The 12856-nt window shown below is 42.7% G+C and overlaps 1 protein-coding gene across 1 annotated transcript; it reads right to left on the bottom strand.

Annotated features, from left to right (window-relative positions):
* Positions 1 to 750: 750 nt before the first annotated feature.
* Positions 751 to 1765, bottom strand: LOC136532832 (mini zinc finger protein 4-like). Its single transcript, XM_066525409.1, has one exon. It carries the CDS (start codon positions 1461 to 1463, stop codon positions 1047 to 1049), a length of 417 nt encoding a protein of 138 aa, XP_066381506.1. The 5' UTR covers positions 1464 to 1765; the 3' UTR covers positions 751 to 1046.
* Between the last annotated feature and the right edge of the window lie 11091 nt (positions 1766 to 12856).

The raw sequence follows: 12856 nt of genomic DNA, 5'->3' as shown, positions 1-12856 counted from the left end.
TACTACTCTTATTGTAGTGCTTTAATTTTGTAAGAATATTAAAGGGCTTAATTGCCAAGACACTGTCCCCAATTTATCATTATTAATGAGCAACTTTTGACCGTTTGCTTTTTCCCGAGCTGCAGTATAGTAGGGTTCCCCTCCTTTCACACAATCATGTGATTTTAGTTCAAACAAATGTAGTTCAATCAACTAGTGACAAAAAAGAACCAGCAGATCCACGAACTTGTATATGAAAGTACACCCACCATATATTGTTATGTCATTATAAGCAATATATCGTAAGAGAGTTTGGGATTGCTCCACGAATTCTGCTGCATAAACTCCACCATAGAGCAACTCCACAAAAACCTAAAGTTTGTGGAGCATCCTTTAGATGCTCTCATAGCTCCGCCCTTTTTCCTCGAACAGAGTGAGCTGAAACTGTTTGATTAAAAAAATGTAGAGTGAAACAGTCCCAAACACTCCATAACAGTCAAATAGTGTTTAGCTCTAATAAAGACATGCAGGATAATAAATATAATATAACGTACAGAGAAAAGTCTCCATGAAAGATCACTCCTTTTTTTTACATGATAAACCTAAATAGCTTTGTATCTTTTTATAGACATGCAAAGTAGTTAAATTGAGCGCTCAAATGATAAAACTGTAAAATTATACGTTTTCTGAACAGCAGAGCGAGAGGGAGAAACTAAAGAAAATCGATCCATCACTTATGCGTCTAGTGCCCTGACAAAACTTTTTCTTCTTTAGATCACGTAACTCCACCATACAAACTCATCAATAATCTCATGCAGAAAAAGGAAGCAGGGGCATACAGACACGGGGAGCGTGTGATGAATTGGTTGTGCGTTACAAATATTGCAAGCAAGAACAAGGCAATAATAAATTGAGGCAACAAGAGACATGCATGGTCGAGCTACCTATGCTAGTGAGAGAAGGATCGAGTCGCGTGCATGGCCTTGGCACCTGCGAGCGAGAGGGAGCAGATCGAGCTGGACTTCATTTCGTTGCCCGGCTGCGTTCTGATCGATTCTTGTTTCCTTCTAGCTGGGCGTGGTGCTGGACGCCGAGGACTCCGGCGAGCAGTCGTCGTCCCACCGGCGCCCGGTGGCGGCTGCGGCTACGGCTACGGCGGCATCATCGGCGCCGCCGCTGTCGGCGTCGCAGCAGAAGCAGCAGCAGCAGCGCTGCACCACCATGCGGCGGTGGAAGCTGCGGTGGCACCCGCAGGCCGCGCAGCGGAGCGCGGCGGTGGTGCCCTCCTCCCCCTCGGCCAGGAACTCGCGGCACCCGTCCACGGCGTGGCCGCCCATGCTCGCCGCGTGGTTCCGCCGGCACTCCGCGTAGCACACGCCGCCGCCACCACCGCTGCGGCAGCGGCACCCGCCGCCGAAGAGCACCGCCGGAGGAGGAGGCGGCGGCGGGTGGCACCGCCTCAGGATCACCATCCTCTTCATCATCTATCGCCTGATGATCTGATCCACGGCCAGCTACTAGGACAAACAAACTAACTGTTTCTTGATTTCTTCTTCTCTCCTCTCCTCCTGGACGACGTCTCGCTCTTTGCTTGGCTCTGAAAGGTTGAAAGAGAGCGAGCGAGCGAGAGAGAGTAATGGCTAGCCCTGCATCTTGTGGTTCGACGAGTACAGGCGAGATGGATAGAGAGCAGCTGCCCTAGCTAGGTGCTAGCTAGATCACAGTGCAGAGATACACAGATGTTTATAGCCCAGGCCAGCTTGGCCATGGCGCGCCCACACAGGCACACAGCCCCCACCTACACGGCGCACCTAACGCCCGCCAATGGCTTAGGTTGTTTGACATGCTGGGTGGGGTGCATAAAGCTCTCACATGCACGACCCTTTCAGTCATGCCTGTGGATGAGCTAACTAGGATCCATCGGAGAAGACCCTCCTCATGTCTCAGGCTGGCTGGCTGAATTGATGGTCCAGCCAATTCCACCTAGCTATAGCTCACCCCGGTCGATCGCAAACCCAGCCCAACATGATACTAACCTTACACCTCATACACATTTAATTCTTAATTGACATATAATTATTATCATTATTGTTGCATCCGTACGCACAGGATCGAGTAATTGGAAACAATAATACTGTCCTTATTTTTTACCAGGCGCCAGTTAACCCGGCCCTTCTCTATGAAGACACATATATAATAGGTGTACCACTAGATTACCAAATAAAGGTTTGTCTATTTGGTACGGCTCTGACTCCTCCAGAAATAACACTAATATAATTTTGGTTTCTTGTTGGACGGAACTCAAGCCTTTTCAAAAATATTTGGTAAAACATTTTCATGGTGGCAATGTGAGTAATTTCAGGCACTTGTGCATGCTTGGAAATAAGGATGAGCTAGCACAAAAAAAATCACTGACTGTGCAGTTCAAAAACATTTTTGGTTCCATGGCTCCTTACATTGTTTCTCGATGCAGCAGTTGAGATAGTTTATTAACTCCTACTTATATATGTGGCCACAACTATCAATGTTCACTACAACACCTCATGCGTGTTTAATAACCAGACTAGGACTAGAGGAGTTTCTGTATCAGTGTCCCTTGATGTGTATATATTTTGTATCTTCCCACGTACTAGCTCTTAATACACAGTATAGGACTGTAGGGTGTACTGATTTTTACATCAAATACAGGAGTTTCAAGTATCAGTGTCTTGATATGTAGTGTACATATTTTGTATCTTCCCACCTACTACCTCTTAATACAGCATAGGACTCAGCGTAGGACTGTAGGTATACTGATTTTACATCAAATATAATACAGGAGTTTCAAGTATCAATGTCTTCTTGATATGTAGTCTACATATTTTGTACCTTCCCACCTACTAGCTCTTAATACAGTATAGGAGTCGGCATAGGACAGTGGGGCATACTGATTTTACATCGAAATTTTGGACTGCCTTAACAAATGATTTGTTTTAGAAGGTAGATAGATCATATGAGAGCAAGGCTAATAATACAGCCGGTAGACCAACTGTAAGGATCATTACAGCTTTCTCTCAGCCCACCCATATAATAGTTAGCTATTCACTATTAATACATGGTCCGCCGAACGGCACGCAGGGTCCGTATACGTCTCTGTTCTGCAAAAATGCCGCCTCCACTGTTGACAGATTTCCCTCACTGTTGCAGCATGTGGTGAGCAAATGGGAATGTGCGCACGATTGGGGAGATGCAAATTGAATGGCCGACCAAGCGAAGATTCCATCGACTGATAGAGCCTGAACGACAAGAGTTTTCATATTGTTCGGTTCTCTGTTACAACAAACCTACTCAACACTGAAAGGATGGAACCATGTTTGGTTGGCTGATAAGTCATGGCTGAAAGTACTGTTGGCTGATTTGTTGTGAAAGAAAAATACTATTCGTTGGCTGAAAAAGTATGACTTATAAGCCAAGCCAACAAGGCACAAAATCATCATTGCCTCATCCCTTTATAACATACTTTCTTACATAAAAAACAAATCTTTTAAAAGCAGATCATTTCCTTTTGGTAGTGGTTCAGTTATAAACAAATAACACGGCAACGGGCTGTGTAACGGAGCTCTCCTAGAAGTAGATACCTTTTTTGTCAACATGATCTCTGGTATATATAGTCTCCCAGCACAACGGCTACAATGTCAATACTTGGTAGTAGGTCACTTGTACAGAGTCAGTGCAGTATTTATTGTTTATGACTGAGCTGAAATCCAAAAGAAAATTGAGATGGCAGCAATTTAAAGTCCATGCGGTCCTGTCCGGTACCCCTGGCGACGCATTACACATAGTGTCCCTGTCCTAGACATAACGAAACCCGGCGGCTATGTCTTGTTCGGCTTACTCTATATTTGACTTATTCAACTTTTTTTTGTTAGAATAATATTTTTCTCTCACAACAATTTAGCTAGAACAGTGTTTTTTTTTTTTTTTTTGCCAGTTTCACATCAGCCAACAGCGCCATAGTATCCCTGTCCTCGACGTAGCGAAACCTGCCTGCTAGGCTCTGAAACCATGAAGGCACTATAGAGAGAGTAGCCTGTACGTAGCTGGGCCCGGGTTGCTTCATTGGCCCATCAGATAGGTGTGGGCCACTTCACTTCAATCCAAAAATGTTTTGCAATGTCAGAAACCCGTGCAATTTCATTTCTATATGTAATTCTATATATATCAATATTTAATCTATATATAGAGAGTATTAAAAATGGAAAAAAATCTTTGTTCCATCTCTTACTTTCTCTCTCGTCCGCCCGTTTGTTCATCCCTCACTCGATCATCTTCAATTTCTAAGGGCCGGATTGTTTCAAACTATAGCTAGATAAAACTGAAACAAACAATCCAGTTGTTGAGCTACCTTTTAAAAACATAGAAAGTTGGCTACTGAGGAAACAAACTAATAAAAGTTAAAAAGCATGATGAGAGAAAATATTTTGGCTTCTGATGTCCTGAGAAGCTAAAAGTTTATTTAAAAAGCCAATAGCAAAAAGTTAACACCCAAATGCCAAAAACAAAAAAAAAGTCAATTTTTGAGCCAAAAGCCCAAAAACTACACCTCAAACAAACACTCTCAAGGTGCTTTTGGTTGGGTTTTTGGGAGTTGCTCCTTTTAAAAAAAAAAGCCAGAAGCCAATCAAAGGGGATAGGAATCAGAAGCTCCTTTTCTCAGAAGTAGTTATTTTTAGGTGGCACAGTTTTAAAAACACCTTGAACCCTGCTTTTGGCTTTTGGCTTTCCGCTTTTTGAAATGGTGGAAATAGAGAGTTATTTTACCGTTGTTTCAAGAAAGGTAGAGATAGGAGGTAGGTTTTATACTTGTTTAAACCAAATAACTTATAATTTTTTCATAGCTCACAACCCACAACAACTTTTCCCATCATATAACTCACAACAGAGCTCAACCTAACATATCCTCAATCTGTCATCCTTCAGTCATTCTTCTCACTTTTATATATGGCAACATAGACCCACAATAAGAATTTAGAGTTGCATAACTTTCACTGTTGCTCGGCCATCCAAAACCGTGTGTCACGGTGCACGCGTGTTGGTAGCTGACTTTTCACCTTTCTTAAACTTACAGTACGTAGATAGCAGCCATCAATTTAAGATGAGTTAATCACTTGTAAATTTTCCGTACGAGATTAATCATTTATTGCAATAGCATTTATTATGGGCCTAGGAATTATTTGATTTAAAGATTAGAAAAAGCCTAATTAAATTTAATAAAAAATAGCTAGCTCGTTATCATTGGCATGAACACCGAGCAATAATCCATATGTTCTATTACAACTCACGGGTATATTTACTAGTAAATCAAATATCACAGTACAATAATCCTTTCATGCATCCCTCACACACAGTCTCTCTCCCTTCGTTCTCTCCCCATCCATCAAGTCCTTGCTTCCACCCTTTTTGGTCAGTTTCTGTTTGACTCATTACTCCATCCCTCGTTTCCTCACATGTTTATCTGTTCGTCACTTTCACCCATCTTCTTCATTTTTCTGTTCCTCAATTTTACCTTTTTTCTTTGATCCTCACTTTTAGCCCTCTTCTTCGTATCTCTGCCCCTCACTTCCATCCTTCTTCTTTGGTCCACATGGCTTCGGTTAACGTTTGGACCTACAAAACCTTTGTTGGCATCGGCTCTCTCAAGGTGTGGCTTGGTTGCCTGGGCTGGTGCGCGTTTTGATTCTGCGTGTGTAGACGTTCATGTTTTTTTAGCTTTGCAATAGGTGCACACAAATAGCCACCTAGTAAATCTGGATCAATCTAAAGTCAATTTCTTTTGACTAATTAATCCTTTATTACACATAGCACTTATTATGGTCTTCGAATTTATTAATTTATTTGGCCAATCATGGCACAATATAGACATAGACAATCATCCCTACGAATATACACATGCCCACACCTAGCCCTCATGATCACCTTTGAAAGATTGAAATTGAGCCGATAGATTTCAAGATTGACAATGTCACCACATGCGCCTAGCTGCCAATGAAGACATTGTCTATAAAAGACTACCACTAAAAAACAATGTCGTTAAATCATAGAATAAATCTAGAAAATTACGTACACCTTATCAAGTCAAGGACTTGGATTCGTACGGAAAGTTCCACCACGAAAACCCAACCACCAATAATTTAATTGAAATAAGGTTGGTTCTAGTTCACATAGCTACTGTAGTTTATTATAGCTGGCACGAGCATATTCAAGCGACTATGCAACAAGCTATACTCGTATGTCCTATTGCACATGCACACAAATATTTGGTAGTTATTAAAATAGAAAATATTGAAAAAATGACGCCCTAAAGGATAAAGGTATTTAGGAATTCTCCCAGTCACATTAATTAGTTACAGTGCTAGTATTTCGATTGTAGGATCTAGCACTAGTGAAAGCTCTAGTTTGGTTTTGGTGAATTGATAAATCCCTAAGTGCCAACCCTTGTACTCTAAGTGATCATGAGATAGGGTAGCACATTCCAAGTGGTGGAGCAAATAATGAAGATCATGGCGATGGTGTGGGTGATCAAGTGCTCGGCGAAGAAAAGAAGAAAGAGAAAAATAAAAAGCTCAAGACAAAGGTGAAAAATTGATAGGAGCATTTTGTTTTGGTGATCAAGACACTTAGTGAGTGTGATCACATTTAGGATCGATAGTCGTACTATTAAGAGGAGTGAAACTTGTATCAAAATACAATTATCAAAGTGCCACTAGATGTTCTAACTCATTGAATATGCATTTAGATTCTAGTGAGCGCTAACACCTTTGAAAATATTTGTGAAAATATGCTAACACACATGCACAAGATGATACACTTGGTGGTTGGCACATTTGAGCAAGGGTGGAGAAGTTGGTGTAGTGGAGGAGCTATTTTCCACTGACCGGACGCTGGTCACGTGGTGACCGAACTCGGCGCTTGGAGCATCTGGTCATTTATAGTGAAGGTGGTGTGCTTGGGCTTTGTCTGACTTGTGATCGGACTCTACACAGTAATTGTGGCCAAACGCACAAGGCCTATGTCCGGTCACAGGTGACGTACGCTGGCGTCAGTCGACAACTTGGCACGTAGAGGAGAAGGCAGGATCGGATGCTTGCCTACGTCCGGTCAAGGTGGATCTGACACGTCCAGTCATGGTTTGGGTGCTCTAGAACCTCTCTGGAAGTGACCTGATGATGGGAAGCCATAGGGAGCAGCGCATCCGGTCAGTGCTTGGTGGCGCTGGCATGCGCGAGGGCTGTCTGTGCATCGGCGCGTCCGGTCTCGTTGATCAGCGCATCTGATCTTAACTTAACCACATGGGCGCTAGGAATCAACCGTTGGAGATCGACAAACATGGCTTGAAATGGGGGACACGAGGATGGCATCCAGCGACTAGACGCTAGGGATTGTGCGCCCGGTCGGCTGGACCTACACGTCCGGTCACCCCGTGTTTGCTGACAGTAGGGAGCCAACAACTCCATTTTGAGGGCACGCCTATATAAGGTGTTTGGCCAGCTCTAGCTCACTCTCTTGGCCATTTGCATTGACATAGCAACCTAAGTGCTAACCTAGTTTATCAAAGTGTTCATGAGATAGGTAGCACATTCCAAGTGGTGAAGCAAATGAAGATCATGACATGATGATGGTGATTCCATAGAGATGATCAAGTGCTTGGACTTAAAAAGAAGAAAGAGAAAAACAAAAGGCTCAAGGCAAAGGTATAAATTGTAGGAGCCATTTTGTTTTAGTGATCGAGACACTTAGTGAGTGTGATCATATTTAGGATCGATAGCCGTACTATTAAGAGGGGTGACACACGTATCAAAATGCGGTTATCAAAGTGCCACTAGATGCTCTAACTCATTGCATATGCATTTAGGATCTAGTGGAGTGCTAACACCCTTGAAAACATTTATGAAAATATGCTAACACACGTTCACAAGGTGATACACTTGGTGGTTGGCACATTTGAGCAAGGGTTAGGAACTTTACCGGTGGAGTGTCCGCCCATAGAGTGCGGATAGTCCGACGGTGCCACCGGTGCTCTATACAGAAAAGACAGAGGTCACTATAAGTGTTCGGACGCTGGTCTCGGTGGGACTAGCGTGTCCGGTTAGTGGTAGCAGTGAGCGTGCAGTTTTGGTCTCATGACCGGACGCTGGCACGAGAAATGACCTAACGCTTAGGGCCTGAGTCCGGTCAGTATGATGTATGATGACATATGCAGCGCACAGAGGAGACATTGAGTGACCGAACGCTGGATGAGTCCGGTCGAGCATGGATTTTTGTGAATGGATGCTTACTAGAAACGACCGGACGTTGGGGTTCTGTGTTCGGTCACTTCAAAGCAGCACGTCCGACCACAACTTAAATGTACCGACGACCATTGAGATTGGGCGATCAGCGTTTGAAGTAGGGGACACATGCATGGCACACATCCCATGACTAGATGCTGGGGTCCAGCATCCGGTCGATCTGACCGGTGTGTCTAGTCGTCCTATTTTCCAGTGGACTGAGGAGCCAATGACTCTTTTTCGTGGGGGCTTCTATTTAAGCCTCATGGCCGGCTCAAGCTCACTCTCTTAGCCATTTGCATTGACATAGCAACCTTATGAGCTTAGCCAAACCCCTCCCACTCATCTCCATCACTGATTCATCATCTTTGTGAGATTGGAAGAGAATCCAAGTGCATTGCTTGAGTGATTGCATCTAGAGACACTTGGTATTCATGTTTCACTGCGGGATTCACTTGTTACTCTTGGTGGTTGCCACCACCTAGATGGCTTGGGGCAGCAAGGATCATTGAGTGGAGGTTGGTGGTTGTCTCTAGCTCCGATCATGGTGATTGTGAGGGGTCTTGTGCCTTCCCTGGCGGAGCGCCGAAAGGTAACTCTAGTAGATTGCTCGTGTCATTGAGTTACCTCACTTGTGGGTAGGTTCTTGTGGTGTCCAATTGTGTGGATGAGGTTCGTGCAACACCTCTTAGCCACCGAACCACCAACTGTTGGTCGATACAACGAGGACTAGCGTGCCGGCAAGCACGTGAACCTCGAGAGAAAAATTGGTTGTCTCTTGCCCTTTGGTATTCTCCCGGTGATTGATTTAGTATTCATCTTGTGATTATTTGACTCCTCTACATGGCGGTATAATCACCCTACTCACTTATTTATATTCTTGCACACTAGTTGTAGCAAGCTCTTTAGTATAATTAGAATTGAGAGCTTGCTTTGTTGTTTTAAGTTCATCTAGTGGAGCTCTTTAGTGTAGCAAGTGTGATAGCTCTTAGTGAGTAGTGACATAGCAAATTGTGTGTCTAGAGATCATAACAATTAGAATTGTTGGATAGGTGGCTTGTAACCCTTGTAGAGCTAGAGCAAGTTTGCATTTCGCTATTTGTTATATTAATCAAATTGCTCTAGTTGATTTGTAGATTTTTAAAAAGGTTATTCACCCCCTCTAGCCATGTTAGGACCTTCAACGGCATTTAGCGACTGGACGCTAGGGACCGTGCGTCCAGTCGGTTGGACCTGCACGTCCGATTGCCCTGTGTTTGCTGATAGTAGGGAGCCAAAAGCTCTATTTCAAGGGGACGCCTATATAAGGTGTTTGGACAGCTCTAGCTCACTCTCTTGGCCATTTGCATTGACATAACAACTAGAATTGTTGGATATGTGGCTTGCAACCCTTGTAGAGCTAGAGCAAGTTTGCATTTTGCTATTTGTTGTACTAATCAAATTGCTCTAGTTGATTTGTAGATTTTAAAATAGGCTATTCACCCCCTCTAGCCATATTAGGACCTTTCAAGTGGTATCGGAGCCATGGTCACCATTTGATTAAAGGCTTAACAACCTCGGTGTCAAATTATGGCTCAAGTTGTGTTCAACCATGTGGGGGGCAAACCACCATTCTTTAATGGCACATGCTATGATTATTGGAAGAGAAAGATGAGGATGTATCTTGGTTCAATCATTGATCAAGTATGGGAGGTGACCGAGAATGACTATGCTATCATTGATCCTGACAATCCCACCAACCAAGACAAGATGAACAAGCAATGCAATACAATGGCTCTCAACACCATATACAATGCCATTGATTCCAAGGTGTTTGAGCAAATCAAGGATTATGAAAGAGCTAATGAAGTGTGGAGGAGATTGGAGGAAACATATGAGGGCACACCGGTGGTGAAGAGTGCCAAGTTGTACATCCTCAAGGATAAGTTGACAAGCTTCAAATGAAGGATGATGAGAGCATTTCAGAGATGTTCCATTGGTTACAAGTAATTGTCAATGACTTGTAGGCTTTGTTCAAGAAGATCAAGGATGATGATGTCTCTCATCGGTTCTTAATGTGCCTACCTCCAAGATTTAAGATGTTGAGTTTGCTTATCATAAGAGGAGGATTGAAGGAGATTACCCCTAACCAAGTACTAGGTGATGTCATGACACAAGAGACATGCTATGTGGAAAGGAAGGGGGGGTGACAAGGATGACAAGAAGGAAGAAGAAGACAAGATGAAGAAGAGTATAACATTCAAGGCTAGCTCATCATCATCCAAGAATAAGGGAAAGTCCAAGAAAGAATCAAGTGATGATGATGATCTTAGTGATATTGATGACGAAGCTATAGCCCTCTTTGTACGCAAGATGGGAAAATTCATGAAGAAGAAGGGCTATGGTGCAAGAAAGAGAAGAGATCACACCAAAAGCAAAGAATATGTGAGAAGATGCTACAATTGCAAGAGCCCCGATCATATTGTAGCAAATTGTCCCTACAATAGTGACAATGATGAGGATGAAAAGAAGAAGCACAAGAAGGACAAGAAAGAAAAGAAGGAGAAGAAGGAGAAGAGAATGACCTTCCAAAAGAAGAAGAAAGGTGGAGGCTATGTGGTCACATGGGATAGTGATGGCTCTTCGGATAGTGATAGCTCTAGTGATGATGACAAGAAATCTATCAAGAAAGCACTAGCAAGTATCGTCATCAACAACAAGCCCTCCATCTTCGACACTCCATCGACATGCCTCATGGCAAAGCCTACCAAGGTAAAATATGATGTGAGTGATGATGATGAATGTGAAAGTGATGCTTATAGGAGTGATGATGATGATGATGATGAGGAGTACACCAAGGAGGAGCTCTTGGACATGTGTGAGCAAGTGCACACTTGCGTTGAAATGAAGAGAAAGAAGTGCAAAGAATTACGCAAGAAAGTTAAATTTCTTGAGCAATCCTTTGATGAGCTCAATGCCACTCATGAGAGGCTAATGGAATCCCATGAGAAGCTTGGCAAATCTCATCAAGCAAGTCAAAATAGAGGAAGCCAAGAAGGAGCAAGTGATTATGTCTTGTGATGTGGGATGAACATGTGATATTATTGATGAATCTTTTTATAAACCCGGTGTAGTTGCTCCCACTAACACTTCTTGTGACACTACTACTTCTACTTCACCTTTGAGTGATGGTCTCACTTGTGATGCCTCACTAATGGTGGAAAATATGACCCTCAAGAAGGAGGTGAATGAGCTCACTCATGCCTTAGGCAATGCCTATGGTGGAGATGCCCGCTTGCTAAAGTGCTTGGGTAGCCAAAGGTTTTCTCTCAACAAAGAGGGATTAGGCTATACCCCCCAAAAAGACAAGGCGGCCTTTGTCACTCCCAAAGTTAGCTTTGTGAAGGGCAATAGTCAGTTTTGCAATAGATGCAAGCAAGTTGGGCATGTAGAGCAATATTGCAAGATTAACAAGAACAATCTACCTAATGTATCCTCAATTAAATTTGATTCTTGTTATATGCTTGTTAAGGGTGCCAATGGTGTGAAGGCTAAGTTCATTGGTACACCAATTGTGGGCCCAAAGAAGAAGGCCATTTGGGTACCAAAGACCTTGGTAAATAACCTTCAAGGACCCAAGCAAGTTTGGGTACCTAAAAAGAATTGATCTTCTTTTGTAGGTAAATTATAAGGCCGGAGGAAGGCATTGGGTGCTTGATAGTAGGTGCACACAACACATGACCAGTGATCCAAGGATGTTCAATTCAATCAATGAAAATAAGAGTAATGGGATTTATAGTATCACATTTGGTGACAATGGCAAAGACAAGGTCAAAGGGCTTGGTAAGATTGCAAATATCCAATGACTTGAGCATTTCTATTGTGCTACTAGTAGAGAGCTTGAACTTCAACCTATTATCGGTAGCTCAATTGTGTGATCTTGGTTTCAAGTGCATATTTGGTGTGGATGATGTAGAGATCATAAGTATAGATGGCTCTAACTTGATATTCAAAGGATTTAGATATGAGAATCTATACTTGGTTGATTTTAATGCTAGAGAAGCTCAATTGTCAACATGTTTGATCACTAAGTCTAGCATGGGTTGGTTATGGCATAGAAGGCTTGGTCATGTTGGAATAAAACAATTGAACAAGTTGATCAAGCATGACTTAGTTAGAGGCTTGAAAGATGTCACATTTGAAAAGGATAAGCTATGTAGTGCATGTCAAGCCGGAAAGCAAGTTGGTAACACACATCCTAAGAAGAGCATGATGAGCACATCTGAGGCATTTGAGTTGATGCACATAGACTTGTTTGGACTAACCACATACACTAGCATTGGTGGAAACAAATATGGATTTGTGATTGTTGATGATTTCACTAGATACACATGGGTGTTCTTTCTTGTTGACAAGAGTGATGTATTTGCAATATTCAAATCATTTGTCAAGGGCATTCACAATGAGTTTGAAACAACTATCAAGAAAGTTAGAAATGATAATGGTAGTGAATTCAAGAACACTAGAATTGATGAGTTGTGTGATGAATTTGGAATTAGACATCAATTCTCGGCCAAGTACACTCCACAATC

This window comes from Miscanthus floridulus, unplaced genomic scaffold (genome assembly GCF_019320115.1).
Source record: "Miscanthus floridulus cultivar M001 unplaced genomic scaffold, ASM1932011v1 fs_722_2_3, whole genome shotgun sequence".
NCBI lineage: Eukaryota > Viridiplantae > Streptophyta > Magnoliopsida > Poales > Poaceae > Miscanthus > Miscanthus floridulus.
The sequence above is the reverse complement of the archived record's forward strand: the minus strand, read 5'-3'. Positions and strand labels throughout refer to the sequence as shown.